This window comes from Zosterops lateralis (assembly GCF_965231275.1).
Source record: "Zosterops lateralis genome assembly, chromosome: 5".
In the NCBI taxonomy this organism is placed as follows: Eukaryota; Metazoa; Chordata; class Aves; order Passeriformes; family Zosteropidae; genus Zosterops; species Zosterops lateralis.
This window is the reverse complement of record NC_139766.1, coordinates 4,445,952-4,469,782: the sequence shown is the minus strand read 5'-3', so window position 1 is coordinate 4,469,782 and position 23,831 is coordinate 4,445,952. Positions and strand designations below refer to the sequence as shown.

The 23,831-nt window shown below is 38.9% G+C and overlaps 1 protein-coding gene across 2 annotated transcripts in view; it reads right to left on the bottom strand.

Annotated features, from left to right (window-relative positions):
• Positions 1 to 23,831, bottom strand: part of CTNNA2 (catenin alpha 2) — a 470,001-nt gene that overhangs the window by 37,984 nt on the left and 408,186 nt on the right. For both annotated transcript variants that reach the window (XM_083861796.1, XM_083861797.1), the window contains exons 12-13: positions 20,574 to 20,774; positions 7,291 to 7,442 (exon numbers count right to left, since the gene is read on the bottom strand). In XM_083861796.1, coding sequence (XP_083717922.1) covers positions 7,291 to 7,442; positions 20,574 to 20,774 — 353 coding nt within the window. The remainder of the gene's footprint in view (positions 1 to 7,290; positions 7,443 to 20,573; positions 20,775 to 23,831) is intronic.

Sequence of the window (23,831 nt, the reverse complement as noted above, 5' to 3'; positions counted from 1 at the left end):
CACTATTTAGTACCATATTAAATATAGATGGTGCAAAAAAATAGAATTTTTAGAAGGAAGATTATATTCCATTTGATGGTTGAGTAATGTCTGGTACAACAGCCTGGCCACGGGTAAGTTCTGTGGGTCCCACACATGACAAAGGTAACAGGAGAAGAAAATCACAGGAACTGCAGAGAAATCCTCACCTCACTGGACACCCATCACCCCCAGGGACAGCCTAGCAGGCCAAAGCACTACAGAAGAAATCATCCAGGCTGGCATTTGGTGCTTGGAGGCCATGTCAAGTTTTCTAGCAGAGGTGCTAATCACTGCCAGTTGTCATTACAGCTCTGTCTGGAGGATGCTCAGTCACCAGGAACGGCTCCAAGCCCTCTCACGTAATGCAGAGGAGTCTTCTGGTGATATTTCTGTTCCAGCCTGGCTTCCAACACCAAGTGCACATCACTGTTTGTAGCTGCACTGTGAAGTGCACAGGATGGGGAGAGTAAAACACAGCCATCTTTGTCTGGCTTGAAGAGTATGAATTAAATATGTCTGTTGGTGCTGAGTGCTGGAGGAAGAAATAACCAAGTGTGACAGTGTCGTAATGAACCTCAGGCTGCACCTCTGAGGAGAGGCACAAAGAGTGTGGTAACAGCACAGGCAGGAGAAGAAGTTTAGATGAAAAATGAATTTACCTTCTCTCTACTGTCACAGGTAAAACAGAAGGACTGGTACCCATCATTATAATGACCAAGGGTCTTGTTTTCCAATCACCTTTAATCCCTTTGTTCCCTCTGCTCAGCTGCCTGAGGGCAGGATGAGACCTTCAAATCTGTCATAAACAAGCAAGCTACAAAGAGAATCCTACAACTCCCTGAGCAAAGAGAATTTCTCTTCTGCAAAGAGTATTTTCTGTTTCAAGGCTCAGCTTTTTATCTGCCTGGACTTTGCTGTTCAGAACAAGAACAGAGTGGAGAGCTTCAACAAACCAGCTGGTTTTTCCCCATCCTCCAAGTCCACTCAATGAGCCAGCTTCACTGGTCATTGTAAAACCAGTAGCCTTTCACACCCCAAATATATTCCTCTAGTTTCTTCTGTCTCCACTTTTATAGATGAAATTATAAAACATAATGTGCAGTCCTTTCCAAGGCTTTCATAGTCAGTCTTGAAGTAAAGATGTAATATTTAAACGATTGCATCTCAACACAGTAACCAGTAAGGACATGAGGCTGCCTCATAAAAAGAAAAAAATATTCTGAAAATTCTATGCAAGGACTTATTCTTGAAGAAATATCCAGAAAAAAATACACTGCTGTTACGGTCTGACATTCATCATCTTAAAATCTGTGGTCTTTGAAAGACTGAAATTTAATGGGTATAAATGTTGAACTTGGAGAAAATGTAGTGCAAACCAAAAGGGCAAGTAATGCAACTGTTAGCAATATACTACGAGCACAAGACATCTTCTATTTCCCCTCTGTACAAGTGAGATCTAATTCAAAGTGTTCTTTCAGATTCACTCTTTTCATGTTTTCAAGTGTGGTGAATTTTATACTCTCATTTGCTTCCCCAAACAGCTGCATTTTGCATTAGGGTGTAGAAGTGGGGTTAACTTTTATCTCTAAGCTGCCATTTCAAATGTTTTTATGCTTTTCACTGTTGCGCCATCGCTTTGTCTTAGCTGATCCCCTGGAGATGCAGACCACATAAAATATAAAATAGGGTCTCCCTTTTGTTTAGACACAAAGATACAAAAAAATTACCTATGTTGAATTTGACTCAAAGGACTACTCTTAGCAAGTCCTTCTAAACATACCAGAACAACTCTAATTTTTGTGCACAACTAACAGGACCTTGATATTTAAAACCTTGTTTCCAAGACAACAGAGTCTGAGACTTCATTTCTCTGAGCTGGGAGACGGAAAGACTGATTCTGTCTTGCAGACACCTGGATTTATGGTTACACAAACGTAGCAATCATGGATCTGAGTTTGGAGACAGCTTCCAAACAGAGCTGACAGCCATCGGTGGCAGAGGAAGCTAGAGTAATATTCAAAACTAATGCATTTTATGCACTGATTGATTTCAGCAGAAAAAAAATGGACCATTTTTATAATTTTTAATCTGTTTTGTAGCACAAGCCATAAGACTTCCCAAGACTACATTTTTTTTCAAATACAGTATCTCTACTACACACAACATTCATCTAACTCAGAGGAAGTCTTCCAGTGAAGAAGAATCTTTCACAATCCCAAATAAATCACACAATAAATATATGCTTTCCCTTTTAAGATGCATGCTTTATTTCCAATATGAATGGGGTGACTTTCAACTTCCAGGCATTGGAATATATATATTTTTAATATTTCTCTGGCTGTTTGACTGAAGAGCTTTCTGAGAACAAAATATCTTCCATCTATGTCATTTTTAAAATCTTTTGTGACTGCGGTATGAAAACGTGAATTATACAAGTGCAAGTCATATAATGGCATATATATGTAGATTTATAAATGCTATTTGTTTCATATTTCACCAACTCAAATGTACTTGATGAAGACAGAAACCTCACTTTGCTATGCACTTAAAAATTGTAAGATGCAATTACAAGAATTTCAGCACTGTGAACACCAAGTCAAGCTAACCTTGTAATGAGAGCAAAGACTGAAGAGATGAAAAGATACTCTCCTTTTTTTTTGCAATGAAAATTCCCTCTCATTCTAAAAAACAAAGAGAAAAAAAACCCCAGACTTTACAGATGTTTTAAAATCCATCTCCATGTTGTTTTGTACCTTTGTTTTGGTACCACCGTAACCTGAATGACTCAGCTGCAAGCAGCACCTGAGTGCCTCAATCAGAGAACTTCTCTCACTGCAGGTCTTCAGTTGTTTGGTGATTTACAGTAAAATCTAACACTTCAAATCCAATCTGAGGAGCACCAGGCAGTCACTGGAAACACTGGACCCCACAACACCCTTTGGAGACAGGATGTTTCAAAAGATTATGGGATTATGTGCCAAATCTGGTTTTACAGAGGACCTGAAATGTTGCAGCACTTTGGATTTCACCACAGTGGTTCTCCCAGAGGTGATGGTGGCTAATCCTGACAGGTCTGGCAGAGGAGAAGAGCATTAACACACCCAAACAGTTGGGGCTGAGGACCCCACAGTCATTTTTGCTGAAATGTTCTCCCAAGGACTGAAAATCGCTAATGACAGAATAGAACAGAAATGGAGTTGATAATAGAATATAATATCCCAAATTGGAAGGAGCTCACAAGGACCACTGAAGTTCAGCTCCTGCTCCTGGTCCTGCACAGGACATCCCCAAGAGTCACAACTTGTTCCTGAGAGCATTATCCAAATGCTGCCTGAACTCTGTCAGGTTTGGTGTGAGAGACTGAAACAGTTAATGGCTTAAACATTGTCAAAAAAGGACTTTGCCATTATGACAAAATTGTATAAAGAAGCTGTGACCACCAACGCCCTGTTCAAATGTGCCTCCTGAGGGGAATTGGCCTGTGAGTTAACCCACCTGATGGGAACTTGGCAAAGGTAAAGGTGGCACTATTGTCCAGGTCTAAAGAGAGGTGTAAGGGGAGCTAAACAAGGCTGGGGAAGAAGAATCAGCTCTGGCTCAGTTTGATGGTAGAGAGGAGAGATTTTGGAGTGTGACAAAGGGCGTGAACACCCACCCTGCCTGACACAACCTGGCTCAGTTGTGAAACCCACCCACCCTGGGGCCACATCCATGGGACATTCACGTGAGGGGCAGCACAGGGGGGATCATAAACCAGCACAAAACCATCAAAGACCCCCAAAACACCCCCAGCCTCATTGCTGAGGCCTTGCAGCAGAGAACTGGACCTGATGCCAAGCGATGCCACAATTTCAGATCTTCTGCAACAGTTTCAAACTTGTCCTCCCCAGGGGAGGTACCAGGCATTCCCAGCTGGCCCAGACCATTAATCCATTGCACTCTGTGTTTGTGGGACCCTCACCACTGAGATAATCAGAAGAAGAGGATCAATGAGATGCTATCAGGATGATACTTTCTGCTTAATCTGTCATTCTTTCTCTCCCACCCTGCCCCTCTTTTTCTCTCTACCTCTCACTACTGTTAAATAAAATCCATACCATCGGCTTCAGCATATGGTTTCGTTTGCACCTTAATTCAGGCAGAGGCATCTCTCTAACAATTTTAATAACCAGATTTTAACACCTGCTGCTGTGACCATTTCCCTGGGGACCCTGTTCCAGTGCCCAACCACCTTTTCCTGATACCCAACCCAAACCTCTCCTGACACAGCTCTAGCCATTCCCTCAGCTCCTAATTTGCTCCCAAAGAGCATCTCCAGGCATCACCCCGAAGAATCAAGTTTAACCAAGCTTTTTTAAAGCCTACTCTGTAACATGAACTAAAACCTGGCAAGAGGGAGCACCTGGACCTTGGCTCCAACAGTGCACCCCTGAGCCAAACCAATGTAACACTCAGGTTGATGTAGATGCTTCCAAAGGTTGCTAAAGGCAAAGGCCATGTTTAAAACCAGTAAGTAACACTAAAATGGCCTTGGAGACACATAAGAATGACAAAAGGTGTCATTGTGAGTCCTCCTGACTGTAGAGAAGGCTTCTGGCCAATAATTGAAGGAATTTCATAACCAGCTATGAGAACACAATGTGCAATTTCATCCCTACACCTTTCCCTAGTAATAGGAAAGGTGTTGGAGTGAAGTTATTATTTTCTATTTTATTTCTAGGTTGTATAATTATATTCTTAAATTCATTTATACTACTTCTTAACTTGTGGAAGAGATCTTTTTCTTCTGTATAGATAATAACAGTCCTCAATGAAAAAAATGAGTCTCCTTTCTCCTCCTGAGGGACAATAAATTCTCTCCTTTTGAAGGAAAAATAGAAAATCAGAGACTATCCACCCTTCCTTCAGCTTACTGAAAGTAATAATAGCAACCAAAATTAATTTTAAAAGTGGCTTTATTTACTCTCTGGAATGAGGGGACTCATCTCAGATAAATCCAATCTTTCATGGCTTGCACACGAACAATCTCAGCCTGAAAATAACTGTGTCAGATGCTCAAAGAAGTTTGCAAGATTGGATTTTTTTCCTTTTTTGTAATTCTGAAAAAGTTTTACCACCTGAATTGAAGGGTGCATAGTATTTGATAGATTATTAGATGAAAATATTCTAAAGGCTTTTATAGCCTCATCCTTAATTATACGTCCCATTTTAGTGTGAGATGTTCAGATGGAAATGTTAAAGAGTATCTCAAAGTGAAACTAATTTTGTTTTCTACAGCAAATAAGGTTCTGATTCAGCAAACTCTGGTCTGTGTAAGCTTATATATGTGGATTTTTCCAGTTAACTCACATGGATAATGAGTCCATTTATGTGCCTTAGTTCTCTGTCTGGGTAAGGAGTATTACATTGAGCTCAATAAATAAGTTAATTGTCTGAAGGCAAAAATAAATCTTCCTAATCTGGGCAAACAGAATTCATTAACTCATATCATACAACGGGTGGAAAGCAGTATTGATATAATGGCAAAAGTAACTTGGGATTTTCCTAAGGGGACTGAGAAGCCTGAATGCTGATCAGCTCTCCGGGTACACAGAACAGTCAGGCAGCAGCAAAGTAAATGATCAGCCCTTCAAAATTCAAAATTTAAAATTAGAAACATCTCGCCAGGATGAACATCTCATGGCAAACTCTTGGGGATAACTCTGATGCGCAGGGGGGGTTCTGGAAGCTGAACTCTGTGTAGGGAATGGGAAAACTTGGATTTGTAGGAGGTCCCGCCTGATGATTGAGTCTACGACACAATTTGAAGTGACTGGAAAAGATTAAAGTGTGCTAAGCAGTTGGTCTTGCCCTAAGAAAAGTTTGGAAACTGTTGTTACAAAGGAACTAGAAAATCAAAGAGAAAACAGAGATCTTTTACTAAGGCAGATCTTTCATTTCCCAGAATCACAGAATGCTGGAATGGTTTGGGTTGGAAGGGACCTTAAAGACCATCCAGTCCCACCCCTGCCATGGGCAGGAACACCTTCCACTATCCCAGGTGGCTCCAAGCCCTGTCCAGCCTGGCCTTGGACCCTTCCAGAGATCCAGGGGCAGCCACAGCTTCTCTGGGCACCCTGTGCCAGGGCCTCACCACCCTCACAGGGAAGTAATTCAGGTGAAGATTTTCCCTCCCCTTCCAGAAGAACTGCCAGAGAACAGGCTGGGTTTGCCCCATCACAAGCCATGACTATAATTTGGCCACCTGGGATGAGCACTGGGTGTGAGAATGGAATTTATGTTTGTCAGTTATAAAATTAAGCCCATCAAAAGCTTTTTCTGTAAATGTTAATCCATAGTGACAGATGTCTAAAATGGAGCTATTTTGGAGTGTTCCAACTGCCTGAAGTCTTCCAGCAGTGCCATAATACACTCACGACCACAAGTGCACGTTACCTGTTTGCTCAAAGGGATCAGTTGATCTTTCAGCTCTGTTATTTGCCTCAGAAATTCCCTCTGTGATGTTCTCCATCCACATTTTTACTTGTACTTGGCTTTCATTAGGGCAGATTCAAGGTAATTTGGGTTTCAAATAACAGTTTCAGTTGCTGCAGAGATGTCCAAAGCAGGTTTGGTTTTTTGCTTTTCTTTTCTATATCTTTGTCTGCTGACTAAAGTGAAAAGCAATACACGCCTACTATTATAACAATGATGTTGTTTTATGGTGTCTTTTGTTTGTTTTTTTTTATTAAAATATGTCTAAGCAAATTGAATCAACTGGTTAGTCAACACTGAAATGACATGTTTTTTACCTCAGTAAACACTCAAAACCATCCCTGCAGTGGCTCACTGGAGCAGCAAGATAATTTATTCATTTAGATTCATTTAGATTTTAACCAGACCTACCTCACATCCCAGGCAGCACACATACATTAGGGAAAAAATCCCAAATAAACAAAACGACAAAAAATCTTCACGAACCTTGAAGATATTGGCAAATTAATGCTATTACTATGGAAACAGTAACAAAGCTTGCATCTATTGGCAGTTGTGATCAAACCTTCTCCTAGCTGATCAACACACTAACTGTGCTTCATCTACTAAATAACCTCATTTCTGTATTTACTAACTCTTTTGTTTTTCCATACACTTCTGTTTCATGCCTGCTTCAATGTCAGGGTTTACTGGCTTATTACAACACAAAGCTGATTCCAAGGAGCCTTTGCATTCCCCCTATCCATGACACCTCTCTGCAAACCCCAACTTTCCCTCCCCAGGTGCTCCACATACCCTGATCATCAGCACAGCTTTCCTGATGTCCCGAACGCCGTCGTAGACCAGGCGGGAGGCGTCGATGAACTCGTTCTCCTCGAAGGGCTGGGGCACGTTGGCACTCAGGGCTTCAATGGCCACCTCCACTTGCTCAGCAAAACGTGGCATCACTGGGTGAGGCACAAGGAGAGGCAGCAGGATTAGAAACCTTCTTTCCTGAGCTCTTTTCCACTGCTCTGGGGCATGGATGATGTCCAGGGGACATGGTACACGCTGTCCTGGGAATTCCCAGGCACATCCACTCATGGATGGGTTTGTACCCACCCTGCACATGGACACTTTGTCTGACAGCATGGAAATAACCATCTCTGTTCTCTCCTCCGATTGTGTAACAAAGAATAGAAAACCTCCTTCAAAAACTGTGATTTATTGACTTTTAAAAGGCTGCAAGATACCTGAGCAGTCAGGAAAGTTCATTGAAGAGCTTTACAACCTGTAAGGAGCACAGCAAATATTTGTAGCAAGTGATCAAAGCAAACTGTAGCCATTATGCCTGCTAATTTACATAATTTACACTCTAGCTCATACTAAATAATAATAATTTTATAAGGGACAAAATGCAAAATCAAGGATATACTTCTGTGAAGACACCTAAATGAATCTTCTGTTTCTCCACTGTCACCATGTATATAACACAAAACATAGCTATAGATATTGGCTGAAAATATTGTACTGTGGTATGAACTTATTTAATATACAACTTCAAGCAATTATTTACTTTTGTAAATGGTTTCAGCACATTGCTTGAAGCAGCAAGAGACTTTTCTTCAAATTTCATAGAGGATTCCTTTGAAGGTGTAATCACTTTCTGCACATCGTGTTTCCAGGAAAATAACTCTTCCCCAGATCAGTCCTCTAACAACTCAAATCCAAATCCTACAAACACGAACATCAGTCCCACTGATTATACTGCACCTACATTCCTGTATTTGTTTACTCCTCTTCACAATTTTAACATTAATATTGGAGGGCTGTGCTCATGGAGGACAAATATAATCAATGTTTCATTAGAAATCTGGATTAAAAAAATGCAGTTGGATTAATTATTAAGAATTTAAGAGACTTGGGTGAAGTTTAAGATTTATAGACAGCCATCTTTTCATCATATTCACATCACTTTTATTCTGGCATTTAGGTATCCAGATCACATATCACTGACTTAACTATTTTGGCAATATAATTAGAAGAATAGGAAATGACAACTTCCACAACAGTTATTGACTTTTTTTTGTTGTTAAAATATTAACTTTTTTGCCCATCTTTTCTCTAAACCCTATTTTTAATACACTTACTGGTAACCTGAACCCAACTGATGAATAAAAAGGGGAATTTCGTGTGTTATTTTCACCAAGAGCAGTGACATTCTGTCACAGGAACTTCTACTGTGGTAGGAAACCACATTTTCTTCTTGAGTGAATTTTCTTACATTTATTTTATAGTATCTGACTAAAAGTAAAACCACAAAAAATCCCATGATTTAAGAATAGTTAACATTTTTGAGAAGTGGCAGCAACCATGAGCTCAAACTTTCTGTTTCTGGCATTTAAATATTACACATTGGATGCAAATGAGGAAACCTTTAAAGGGATATAGTGATTCAAATCTTGTTTATACATCACTATATATATATATATATAGATGTTCATATAGACAGATGAAAGAACAGATTTGTATTTTCCATGCAGATAATGTTCAGGAAATTCCTGGGACATGCTGGAAAAACAGGAAAAAGTGACAGCAACAATAGACTTAAAAAAAGTAAACATTAACAAAACATTGCCAGGCAGAGGGGAAACATTTTAATTAGAAAAAAAGTTTGAGAGAGATTGAAGGTTTGGAAAGAGTATTTAATAAATGCATATATCAAATTACCTTAATTAATAGAACACTTGAAAGTGTAGTAGGAGACTAATATGATTGCATAAGGAAGTCTCTAGCATGAATATCAAAAAGCAATCATTAAAAATAATATGTAAACAAGTAAACCTAAAGAATAAAAGAGAAATTATTTCTGGTTATTGCTATAAAATAAGTTAAACTAGAGATGCAATAATGGCAAAAATAATTTAAAAAAAAAAAAGAGGTAAAGAACCCTAATATATAGGGTTACATTAAATTTAACCTTAAATTTCCATCTACCATTTCCTCACTAGCAGAGGTGTTGAGGTATTGGATATAATTAATAGTAGGTGCAACAGGCCTGAATTAGGAACGGGCAGTTTGAAGAACATCTACACAAGCAAAAGGAAATTTACCTTTTACATTTGTGTTCAAATTAACAGAGTATAATAAAATTTACCCTGTAGTTCTTAAGAAAAAAATCAAAGCAATTTCTGAACCATCTTCGAGAACTGAAGAAAAACAGTAATGGTAAAAATTCCAGGGATTTGGGGGAAAAAAAGGGAAGCACTTGTCTATTTTAGATAAAGGTGTATAATCCTTATATAAAGGTTCATGTAAAAGTAGAGAAGAAAGGAAGGAAGATTTATACTACGTGCAACATTCAATTCAATACTCAGAAATAAAATGAAACATGACGTGGAGCAATTAACGTTTAATTATCTGTAAATAATCAGCAGATGCTGGACAGGCAACAGAATTGTGGAATGAAGTTGCACCAAGGTTTTCCAATATTTCCCTTGCCAGGGCAATGACAGTGGGGGAAGCAGACATGACACAGCTGGACTTTGTCACGGCCACATGTGCCAGTCTTAGAACAAAGCAAGGGAAATTTAAATTAAATGGTTGTGAGGTGGAAAGCTACACTTTTTTCACATTCCTGAACATGAGGTATTCATTCCTGACCATATTTGTTACCTCCACTGGGTGTGGAAGCTTCTCTGATCAGTTCTGATTTTGCAGACCTGGCTATAGTTTCATCCCTAATTTACATTATTGCACATGAACATCATCTGCTGTTTCAAAATGGGAATAGATATTAAACTGATTTATGAATTGCTTGCTTGCCAATCGTATTTTTACATCAGTGCTAACTTTTGATTGGACAAGCAAGAAAAAATCACTTTTAATAGGGGGTTATTACTTATTGCTTCTCTAAGCATGTGTTGTCATTTAATGGAGGGAAGCTTTTGAAAATTGAAAATTGAGTTGAGAAATGTATTTGTTCTCCAGTAAAGGCTATTGAGCTCCATGAAAAAAACCTTCCAGTCTTTCTCTATTATTTACCACACAAAGAAGGATATTCTTGTGCCAAAGGTGAAAGAACCACAAGTAAAATCCAGGCAAAGGCGTGAACTTGAATCTGGAGCTGAAACTTGTAAATGCATCAGACAGAGAATGACTCATTTATTATGCATAGTGAAATTGGCTATAAATTTTAGATTCAGAAGCAAATCAATACTTTTGGGGAAAAATTAAACACTGGTTTCTCAGTTTGAGCTGTGGCCTTGAAAACAGTCACACATATGCTTAGACTGAAAAATGTGGTCCATTAACATCTCTCAGCCTAACTACATGAATTAATTAGGCACCTGCATAAATGTTGACAGAATCAGGTCCCAAGTTAATAGCAACACTTCTAATTCACTGACTTTGTCATTCCAACAAAATAAAGATTTTAAAGCCTTTCTGTGGATGAGTTTCCAATGACACTGAAAGCAAGACCAATGCCAACAAAATCTAGGCTGCTGGAGAAAAACTGGGAATCAGCAAAGTTGAAATTACTTCCATTTTATCAATTAATTAATTCTTTTAAATGATACTTTTTTTTTTTTTCTGATGCATAATGGAAATCCAGCATATCACCATGTGTAAATTCATGCCTTGATCAAACTTGTGGTTTTTTGTAAACCACTCTGTTCCATAAAGAAAATATTTTCTCTAAAGCTTTTCTTGTTTTTCTCCCACCCACCCATATCTCCTACATATTAAAATTATCAAGTAATTATCTCTTTCCTAGAAATATATTCCCTGTTGACTTTTTCTCCTATGGCAATCAGTTTGTTCTGCAAATTTTTTGTACTTAGGAACATCACAGCAAATTTTGTTTAGTGATATGGGAACAATAAGATCCCTGACAGACAGAAAAATGTTAGGTTACATAATAAAATTATTGCCATAAAAATAAAAAAAAAATGTTTGGGCGTTCTCGTTCGTAGCATTAGAACAAAAAGTTTCATTAATATGCAAAATTAAATTAATGCCTTGCTGCTTTATTGCACTTTTATGGTCTTATTATTTAGGAACTTGAATTCCTCAGAATGTTAAGTAGATGTGAATGTTCAGAAATGTGGAAAGGGATAATTAAGACACAAAAAAAGCAATAAAGGTCAAGGACCCTCCAGGTGCATGAGTTTCTAATTCTTAGCAGCATCAATGGGAGTCAGGAAATTTGATTTGGTTTTGTCTCACATCCTAGAACTGAAAGTTTGAAATCTCTTTCCTTATACCAGGCAGAGAACAGTAGATGCTTCCATGAGACAATTAACCACACCTACCCTACTTCAAAGACTCAGGTTCAGCTGGATAAAATTCTGATTTTCCTGTGCTCACTGAACAGCAAGGGAGGTGTTTGGCTTAGACTGTTTTCTGCTTTAGACAACCAAGTCCAGGCATAAACCAACCCCATCTTTGCACCAAATCCTGGCACACTTTTGGCTCTGATCAGGCTGAGCACAACGTGGCTCCTTTCATCCCAATCTCACTGGAACTGAAGGGTTCCCAAGGGTCTCATCTTTGGGGCATTTTTCTGGCCAGAAGACAAATTTTGAAAGGCACCAGCAGAGCCATTTCTTAGAGTTTCATTTTGAAAAGACGAGCACCTACTTGACTCTTTTTAGAATCCAGGGATTTGGATCCAGGGGAAGCACCCTTCTCAAAAACCAGTTGTTCCCTGGAGCCAGACTGTCCTCAGAAAAATCAGATATTTGAGCTGGAGAGAAGTGACTGCTCTCCTGTACCCACTGCACCCAGCTGTGCCCTCTGGCTGGCCCTCATATCTCTGTGTTCATTCAAGAATTTGTACCTGTCCTTAGGAAAATTCATTTTCCTTATGCCACGTTGATAGAGACACATCATTTAAGGTGCCAATCACCTTACCTAAGTAGTCCTTAAATGGCCATAAAAATCTGGCCAGTTGTGGGTTAAGATTATTCATGAATGATATACATGGCAGTCTAAAGGTTTGGACAACCACACTGCTAAAATTTTCAGGATCCCTTAAAATGTCTGTGCTTCTCCTAAACATCACAGTTCTTTGTGTCACATAAATCAAGAAAATAATCTAGAATGATGGGCAGGATTGTAAACTTAAGGATGTCAGGGGAGACTAAAAAGGAAAAAAGACCCATGAATGATCCATTAGGTTACAAACCAAAAAGATGCTGTCTTAGAAAAAAAGCTCAGCCATTATCCAGATTTAAGACGTTTTAGTATAAAACATTCACAAAGTAACAGTTTAAAATTTTCAGGGCTCTGGATAAAATGTCTTCTGTTGGTTTTTCGTGTTTGTGTGGCTTGGTGGTTGTTTTTTTTTTGTTTGTTTGTTTGTTTTTGTTTGATTGGATTTTTTTTTTTTTAAATTCATTAATTTACTTAACTGAAAAAAGAATGCAGTCTACTGAGAAGTTCAAGTATTTAAAACAGGTATTTAAAGGATCATTCCTAAGGGATATCTGATATCCTCTGTCAAAGACAGCACAGTTTCTCAGTTTTGTTCGAAGGATGAATAAGGAATGAAATGTGATACCTTATTTAGCTCAAAGTGTTTGTCAAAGGCAGTTTCTAGAAGAACTGTACATTCCTTATCAGAAGATTCTAAATACTTCACAGAATGTTTTCAAGTCCTGGTTTCATATCATATAATTTACATTTCAGTCATGACTATTATATTGCTAATTGAAAAGAAAAAGCTTTATAGAAGTCTATTGAAATATTATATACCATATCATAGAATCATTTGGGTTGGAAAAGATCCCTCAGATCATGGAGTCCAACCCTTAACCCAGCACTGCCAAGGCCACCACTGACCATGTCCCCCAGGTGCCACATCCCCATGGCTTTTAAATCCCCCCACGGATGGCAACTCCACCTCTGCCATGGGCAGCCGTGCCAGGGCTGGAGAGCTCTTTCCATGAAGGAATTTTCCCAATATCCAACCTGACCCTCCCCTGGCCCAGCCTGAGGCTGTTCCCTCTCCTCCTGTCCCTGTTCCCTGGGAGCAGAGCCCGACCCCCCCGGCTGTCCCCTCCTGTCAGGGAGCTGTGCAGAGCCACAAGGTCCCCCCTGAGCCTCCTTTTCTCCAGGCTGAGCCCCTTTCCCAGCTCCCTCAGCTGTTCCTGGTGCTCCAGACCCTTCCCCAGCTCCAAATCCTGTGTGTCTCACACTGGTGACTCAAGAAACAGGAAAAGCAAAATTAGGGCAGAATTCTACGGCACAAGGAAGGATGAAACATCACTGTCCAATGCACAAGACCATCTTTTCCCTTCCTGTTATTTAGTGATTCACTTTTCCCCTGATGAAATGGTTAAAAGTCAGCTGTAAAATAATGAATATCCACACCCTACAGCAGTTTGCAGTGAACACGAGACTTTCAGGAAGAATCAGCCTTCACTGCCAAACACTGATTTATCCATGGCCCATAAAAACAAAGCTCTCAGGCTTCCTGGAATTTATGGGCAAGTCCTGACCCTTTGGCCCCCTTGTGTTAAGTCTTCTGGCACTTCCCAGAAGGCTCCAACTTGACCTGTGGGTTTATGCAATGAAGCAGGCTGATGTGGGAATGGAAAAAAATGGATTTGCTCATGTGCAACCCAGGTGAGATGGACACTACAGAAATTATTGGCATGTCTGGAGCTAAGTGTTGGGAGACAGGGACACACACACTGGAGGGAAAAACACACCTTCAAACTTTGTCCTGACTGAACTGCCACTCACAGAAAGATAAATGTCAGGGCAGAAGCCAGGTACATCCCAAAGTGGACAGAGGAGGAGAACAAATGTCAGCTGCAGGGACATTTGTGCCTCACCAGTTTCAGCTGTCTCACTCCCCTGTCTCCCTGTGCAAAACTACTCACAGTGAGCACCCCCAAGATGTTATTCCTGCCAAACAGAACTCCCTTCAGGGTAATATTTCAAATGAAAGCAAACTCTTCAGAAAATTCCCCTGAGAAAGCAGTCTCATGCTGTTGGACACCAAGTAGGTTATGTAAAAAGCAAACCACCCTTCCTGGCTTAGCTATAAGTTTGTGTATATCGATATGTAGGTGTGTGTAGGCAAGGGGATGCAAGGAATACCAGTGCTTTTATTTTAAAACATTATTGTACGATTCACACTTGTATTCACAAAACATTCTGTTGGAGTTGGTGGATGGATATTTGCTCCATTTCTCTGCTTATATTTTCTAGACCTGGGAAACTTCTTTCTACTTCCACCACCACCCTCCTTGTTTCAAGAATGGCTTTTGAGAGCACAAAATGTTTTCGAGAACAGATTTGAACAGTGACTAAATAATACTGGTTTATGAAAACAGGCATTTCTATTATATTAACCCACTATTCATTATACAAGGTGTCTGGCACATCCAAAATAGATAACCCTGGTAATTTTTAAACTCTCACTGAGTTAATTCACATCTAAATCTTAATTTTTCTTTGATTATGTAATCCTTATCTTGACCTTCTTCCATTTCTGGAAGATGTTTAGGTTGTGGAGAACAAAGTGGAATTACCTACTTGGGGTGTTCAGTGAATATCCTCCCATAAGCACAGCCTGACATCTTCAGCACTCATATGAGGCTGTTGAGCATGGAAAAAGTATCATTTCTCAGCTGCCCATCATAGTGCCAGAGATTTTCTAAAACAATGAATTAGCTCAGAACCTTTCTATCAATGCAGATAATACAGATTTAATTGTTCCATTTGCCTAAAGAAATTAAATAAAAATATCTTTTAGTCTTGTCTTTCCCTCCCAAGCAGCCCAACCAGCATTTTCCTTCTGGCAAATTTTGCTGCCTATTCACCTGTTAATGAATGCATCATACACCAACCAGGGCTCTGACCCTAAAGTGTCACCAGATTTCCCTTCCTGCCTGCTGAGAAATGATCACTTGTGCTCTGCTCGTGCCTTGTCACCAGATCTTAATCCATCAAAGGCTGAACACTCACCCCATGGTTATCCATTTGCCAAACAGCTGCATTTGCAGGATGTTAGGAAAAGCCTTTGAAAATCTGGATCAATTATATTCTCCTTTAGCATTGTATTTCATTTTTAAACTCTCAAAGTGGAGAGAGAAAGGGCTAGCATTTCAGCTTTGAGTTATAGTGGGGATTTATTCATCTCTTATGTCTGATTTAATTGCTTTATAATGCATTTTATATGATGTCTTAGTGTATTCCTCTTCATATTGATCAGAGCTTCTCTGGTTAAAAATTCTTTGGATCAAACCAAGCAGTTGTGGAACACAATCTTGGGTGTTCTCGGCTCCTTTTGTAAAGTACCTTTTCTTTTTTTTTTTTTTTTTTTTTTTTTTTTTTTTTGGTGACACCTTGACCTTTGGATTTCAGTTTAGCAAAACTTTAAAGAAAATGCTACAGTACTTTGCAGAATAAAAGTCATAATTTGATGAAAACTCCTGGATAAATGATCTCATGATCTCAGGATGATGGTACCCATAAGTTTTACTATAACTACCTGAACTCTCATAAAACATGAATTTAACATAATTTATTTTTTAAATAGGCTCCATTTCACGTTTTAGCTCTCCCTCAGATTCAATATAGTTTTTTTTTATTATTACAGCTCTGCTTAAATTCATCTTCTTGCTTCTGCATTTTGTTTCCTTTCATATCACTGCTGAAAAGTCCATCTTTCCCACATTTTAGTATTAGCTTTGATAACATCATTGAGCTGCCTTTTCCTAGTGATAAATATCTTTAAAGTTTGCCCTACTCACACTGATAAAACTCTCCTGGGCTTATTGCTGAATTGCCAGTAGTGCTGATTTTCAACATTAGTCCGTTCTGATAAAGACAAAATAAAAAAAAATAAAATTGTGTCAAAGCAGAAGTCGGAGTGACCTACTTAAAACTAGGGAGTTACAAAGTTACTGGGATATTTTTAAAACATGCTAAAAGCTGAAACTCCAATTTCCGGTGTGAATCAGACGATTTCAAATTTCCCACGTCCTTCCCAGGAGTAACCCAAGTATTATGGTACTTGCTGTTCCAGGATGTTTTCCAGACAGCCCAGTGCAAACTGGAGCAAAAATAATAATAATAAAAAAAAAAAGTTGGGAAGTTTTCAGAGCCTTTCCCAGGCAGTTCCAGTCCTACTTGTTCTGCTCTTATCCCTTCCATTTCCCAGTCATTTCCCTTTCATCACAACCCTGCAAAGTCTACTCCAGTTTTCCCACCTTAAACCCAACCCTTGTGACCTTTAAAGAATGCCACGGCTTTTTCTCCTTCCTGAACCTCAAAAATCTTGGAAAGTGGGATCTGGCCTCATTGCCTTCTCGTTGATTTCCTTCTAGGGACAATTATTTTTATTTGTTTAGAAGCACGGGCTTCTTGCTGTTGGTTTTCACAGCTTTTGAAATCACTGCTGAGAGTACTTCAGTTTCTGGAGACTGAGCAGGATGAGTTCGATATTCAAACACCAATTCTGCTGTTTCCTCTTACTTCCCTTTCCTTTTGCCTTCATCCTTGCTTTTAACCTTTTCTTTCTTTTCCTTTCCACTCTTCTCTCCCTATCACCCTCCATGGACAACTTGTAAGAGGATGATTTCACAGTTTTCTACAAATCTGAATACCAGTGGAACATTTAACAGACGCCCCTCAAAAAAATCTCAACCAAACCAAATCAAACCAAAAAAAACCCAACTAACCAACCAACCAACCAGCCAAAACCAAATCACAAAAAAACCAAAACCAAAACAAACTCCTAAAAAGCAACCCTAAAATAAACAAAACAAAAACAACAACAGGAAAAAGAAAAAAAAAAAAAAAAAAAAAAAAACACAAAAAACACAAAAAACACAAAAAACACAAAAAACAAAACAAAACAAAACAAAAAAAAAGACAAAAAAAACAAAAAACAAAAAACAAAACAAAAACAAAAAAACAAAACAAAACAAAAAAAAAAAAAAAAAAAAAAAAACAAACTACAAACACAAAGAAAACCAAAAAGCTCCTCTAAACCAACCAATCAGCCAAGAAAATTGAACCTTGAGGCTTTGGTTTACTCCTGCACAAGTAACATTCACTAAAATCTATGAGTTTGGTGGTTGTTCCCAGTGAGCCTCATTGACTCTGTGGTTTTACAGGATTCATCTTGGATTTATAAGAAAATCAGTGAAAGCTAAGTTTTTGTAATGATTTTTAAGAGAAAATGAAAGTATTCTATTTTAAAAGGACATTAACCAGTCAGTCACTCTGCAAAACTGCTGCCAGAGATAAGAATCCAGCCTCTAACCAGTACTTGGCTTTAAAGCAGTTTGTGAGGCAAGTACAGGCAACAAAGCACTGAAACACTAAAAAACCTCACCCCATATATTCCAATGGCTGTAAACTAAAACAACAAGCAAATAAAACTTGGAGGTGAGACTGGTAATTGAAGCAATGTTTGCAGTTTCCATTTGTCAGAAACTATCAACATCATTTTCATGAGAGATTAATTTTCTCCCCTCTAAAAAATAAAAAAAATATTAGCAAGGTGCTTGTTTTTCCAAAACACTGTATCCATATTTCTCCACTGCGGATCCCACCCAATGCTCACAAAGCACAGTGAAATCTCTGGAAAAAGAGGCTTGACAGAGGCTTTCCCTTCTGAGCTGACAGTTACAAGTAAATAATAATTTTAAGAGAAAGGTAATGTGCTTATTTCCTTTCCATTATCATTTAATTAAATTTTTTCCCAGTTTCCAAAAGCACTTCATTTAAAATTAAGGTCAATTAAAACAACAACAGAAAAAAAAAAAAAGGAAGGAATAAAGATGAAAACAGTGAGATGTTCATGACTGTGCTTCTCATGGAGACTTTGATGTGCACATCTGTGGGTAGAACCTGGATCCAAATCGATCACTGCCATCATTCTTTAGTGTTTGATAAAATCTGGGCAGGAATTCAAGGCGAGAAACTGAAAGAGTATTGAAATTAATGTAGGGATTCACAGGTACCCAGATCATGGAATCACTGAGGTTGGAAAATCCAACCATTCCCCCAGCACCACTGTGGTCACCACCATACCCTGTTCCCAAGTGCCACATCCACAGGGTCTCTGAACACTTCCAAGGATGGTGACTCCAGAATGACACAGGGAGGGTCCAAATTCCACTTTAACCACTTTATTCTAAGGCAGTGAAATGAGTCAGTTAATTCTACTTTTTTAATCACACAGAAATCATAATCAATGCCTTTGTAAATGGCCTGAAAAGCTGCAGATAGAAATTGTGCTCTAATATTAATGACCCACATTCACAACTGGCAGAAATTGTTTCAGCTTCATCAGCTTCATTGAATTTGGGCCCGTTCTGTCCCCTCAACCACTGTTACACAATTTGTGCATGATAGCAAGTTCTTTATATTGTAAGCATAATATTTTAAATTTTTTTAATACTCACAAGTTTATTTACAAGTTATTTACTTTATAAATAAAAAGAAGTAAATAAAAAAATGTTGAGTTGGATGAACAGGGACTTGTTCTTAACTACCGAATTCCAATATTAACACATTGATGTTGTCAAGGTGCAAACTCAGTCCAGAGTTTATAGTACTTAGTTATAATTCAGATTATATCAGAAACTGAATTAAATATGGAATATAAGTATTTGTTGTGCATATTATTGATGTATATAATGGCACTTTATACCTGCTCATTGAAAAAAATTAATAAAAAAATTATAGAACGTTGGGTCACAAATTTTAGCTCAAAAAAAGGCTCAAATGTACATTTTGTTTTGCGTAGTAAAGAAATGTTAATGGTAGGAAGATTTCTTCATAGCCCCTCCTCAACTAAAAGACGACTTTAACAGGAGAGTGCAACAAAATATTTCACCACGTCAAACTGAACAGATTATTTTCCTTCTGTGAATTCATAAAAACAGCCCATAAACTTTTAAAAATAAGCTAAATTTACAGTACTTATTCCACTGATCTCTTGTTGGGTAGTAAAAATAGGCTGACATTAAGCTTGGGCCTACAATACCACGAGTAATATTTCATCATCCCAAAATCAGGGTTTTTTAGCTTATTTTGTTGATTCCTGTTCTCAAAGCAAACACAGAGACTGCAGAGCTGGAACAGGTTTTGCTTTCCCATCTCACGGGGCAATTCCTGGGCTTTCAGTCCGAAAGTCACGTTTGATGTGTCCTGAACTGGTGCAATTTTCATTTGTTCCTTCCAGAATTATCTTGGTTTAAAACCTCAGATGAACAAGTGCAATCAGGCAGGGGAGGATCAGCTCAGACACTTGCAGACACCCACAATTGGTGCATCTCTATCCTACCAGGGCACCTGATCAGTGCGTGGAGACCCAGACTATGAAGTCAATGAAATCAGGAGCATGATTCACCCCAAACCACCCAAACCCACTGCTTTCAGATGAGAACAGTTGGTAGCACTGCCTGCACTGAGTTATTGAGAGCACTGATATAAAGGGCTTTAAAATGACCAGCACAGACCTAATCACCTACACTGAGATGAATTCAATCCCTGCTCTGGCAAGGCAAAAACAGATTGAAATAAAAAAAAAAAATTCTTCCTAGTCTATCACTCTAGCAGACTTTTCTACTTTTATATAATCTACATGTTTTATACAATTTATCAGACTTTTATATTTTTTTTAATCAGGTGGTACATTTTCAGTTGTTTATATGTATCTTTCAATGAAAAATTGTTTTGTTTAGCAACACTTCAGCCATCGACAAGTACATCCACCTGCACAGACCAAAAAGTAATGCTTGCAGTGATTTTCTGGAGATGCATAATACAAAATCAATCAACTCAGAAAAAAAGACTGTGTATTATTTATTCAAATCATAGAAACTTTGATGTAGTGGCCTAGTCTTGATGTGTTACTGAATCTCTTCTCTTATATGGCTCCTGTCAGTATGACTTCTGCAACAGCACTGAGCAGAGAATAAAAAAAATGCTCACGGCCAGGAATTTATTTGTTTGTCTCTTGTTTGCAAGAACAGATTTCCCTCTGAGTTACAGATCTCAGAGAACCAACTGAGAGTTTTAAACGAGCATTTCAATAATTCCTTCAGCACTTCAACAAAACTCACCAGTTTCAGAGAGCAGCTTGGTGGCTTCCAGCACCTTCTCAGTGTAAACCCCAGTCTCGTAGTTCTCCATCTCTGCGTTGATGATGTGGATGACTCTGGCTGCTCGGCCCCTGATGGCACCTGCAGTTCTGTCCAGCGTGTCCACGTCCCCCTCTTGCAGGGCAATCACACACTTGTTCACGTCTTCCAGGATGTGGTTTTCTGGAATTCAGGTTACAAATTGTTTGGGGGTTAGGTTTATTCCTTTTTCACTCATAGAATTTTTCCCCATGAGTTGCTAGGAGACTAAGAAATGGGTGCTTAAGGGTGTTTGACCAAAACAAAGAGGTGGCCAAAAGTTGGGAGGGGGATGATCACATGAGTTTTGGGCAGGTGAAAGGAGAGGGCTGGGGGCAGTTTCTGGCATCAGAGAGGACAGCTGCTGCTTGAGGAGTTCACTGCCACCAGAAAATCCAGTCCTGGGAAATCTACCATCATCTGCTCGCGTGCCCAGGAATTCTGAGCTCCTCCTCGTGCCCTGCTGGAGCTGGGCCAGCCCTGCCTCACCTTCACAGCCTCTTCAGCGCTGTTCTTTTTGCTACAGTGTGATCCTGGACCTCCCTGCCCTGCCAGGAACTTCCTGCCCCTGCCTCTGGGGACATCCTGCCCCTGCCTGCTAGGACGTCCCGCCATTTCAGCTACCAGGACTTTCCACTGCTCCAGCCAGAGTACCAAGATCTTGGATTTTGAGTCCAAGATTCCCCTAATTAGGTTTTTTTTTTTTTTCCTTTTCAAAGTGCCAGAGTTAGAAAGAAGATTGGATCTAGCAGCTCGGTCTTGGAAGGTGTTTATTAAGTTTTTTATCTGAAGGTCAGTGCACCATCTAACACCAGGCTTAGCAGGCTGAAAGACACCACTGCCAAGAGCATGAGACCTGGTGTCCAAGGTCTCTTAAGGACTTCCAACCCAATTAACTCTTGAAATGTACTATATTTACAATTTTGTACCAATAATTACTACCAATTCTAGATACACAATTCTCTACCTCACCTAAGTCTACCAATGTCTTTGTGCCACCACCACAGCAGAAAATGGAGTAGAAGAAGAAGGAGAAGAACTTAGGACACCTCCCAAAATTCTCCATCTTGCCTCTATCGACTTCCATTCTAAAAACCCCAAAACTACAAATTTTCACCCTGTGACAAACTAAACTACTATCTAATTTAAATTTTTGTTGTTCTCTTTTCATCCATAAGTGTTGGCAATTTTTCCCATGGGCTAAAGTTAAAGGCAATGCTTTCCTGGGGTCCCAGCAAGGGTCCTGGACCTCTCAGGGCAGTTTGAGGGGTTTTCCCTGTGCCCTGAACTCCAACACCAAGAGATCAAACTGCCCTGGGCTTTGTAAAACAAAGCCCCCTTCAAGGTCATGGCTTTTGTTTAGTATTAATGCTGTAGTTGTTGCTGTTTGTTTTCCTTATTATACATACTAGTAAAGAACTGTTATTCCTATCCTCATAACTCTGCCTGAAAGCCCCTTTAATTTTCTAAATTATAATAATTTGGAAGGAGGGGATTTGAATTCTCCATTCTGAAGGGAGGCCCTGCCCCTCCCTAGCAGAATACCTGTCTTTGTGTCAAAAGACACAAATACAGCTCATTCAGTTTCACTCTTCCTCACAGCAAAGCTTACTTATTTGGGCAAATGTCAGTATGTTAAAAAATTGCTATCTACCTTTATCCAGGTTGCAGAATAAAAGCCCTGCTGTGATATTGTCACATAATATAAAAATCTGTGTGATGTTTGTCTTTAGTAGGGACTGGGCTACATCATCCTACCTCTACTGTGTGTCCCAACCTGTAATTCCTTGAAAAGCAGTCACATTAATTTCAAACATCACACTGAATTTTATCATAATAAAATGAATGCAAAGGGGAAAGCAGTCAAATAATTTGTAGATTCTCTAATAAACAGTTGGGCCATCTTCTGAAGGTGAATTTACACTCTCCCATAAATGTTTATTACGTTTGGCTCATTTTTGCCTAAGAAAGTGAGAAAAGAAAATAAATCACATTGAAAAGACAACAGCTTTTGTAGATAGCACAAAATCTGGGCATGAGCAGTTCATCTTCCTCACTCCATCTATGCCACAGAATCAGATGGGAATTTCTAATATCACACACTGATAATAATACGTGACTTGGCCTAATCTGAAACAAGACATGACAACAGTAACTCTACTCAGACGAGGTGATACAAGCACCTTTATTGGATTTTTGGGAGATGTATTGTTATTTTTCTGGCTCTGAATCAGGCCATCTACTCCCACGTGCTGCAGTAGCAGAATTTATGCAGTATTCTCACATACAAACTATGTGAAAGCATGAAGAAAGTCAGGCATTATTTCTCTGCAGTCAGTAGAATCAAAAATAATTTCAGTAAGACCATGACTGAATTTCATATTTGACCAAACTCAGTCTGAGAAACTTCATGATTCTAAATAGCAAGTTGATTTTCTGCTAGAGACACCTCTAAACTGAAAATGAAATGCTGCTGTTTGTAGTAGTAGTAAAACAGAATTAATCAGTTCACCAACTGTTTTTTGTTAATTGTCCTTTGCCACTAAAAAGAATGACTCATTAATCTTCACAGTTAAAAGTTCCAAGGTTGGATCATTTGAGGGTTTCAGAAATGTTTTACATGATGTCGAATTTTACAACGCAAGAACTTTGGATGGAAACTGAAAGTCCCCTGAGCTGTGAATCTGAGTAAATTGTAAGGCAAAGTTCTTTGTTTAAAGCACTCCCTACTCAGAATGAAAAAGCAGGGCTTTGTTAAATTTTTTCTTCACTGTTTCCATTTCACCATCACCATTGGTTTTACCATGGAACAGACAAATTTTGTCCAACAAGAAGCGATATATAAATCTGGACAGTGCATTTGAAATATGAAATAGCTTCCTAAAATTATGGTCAGCTTTCTTCTGGTAGCCACCATATTATTAAAACATACCATCGAATGTGACAGCCAGTATGAAGAGGAGGAGGTGTCATTTCAGGAGGTACATTTAACCAGATAGTGGCATATTGAATGTTTCACTGGTTTAACATCCAAAAATAAAAGTACTCTGTGTAAGCTGCTGAGACTTCCAAGCTTTACAGCAAGAGCAACAGGTTTTCTTTTTCCTCATGTTTAACAGAGATGTCTGTGCAAAGAACTAGGAAAAAAAGAATCCAAACTTTACAGAAATAATACTTCTCAGCTGCCTTGGAAAGTTTGGA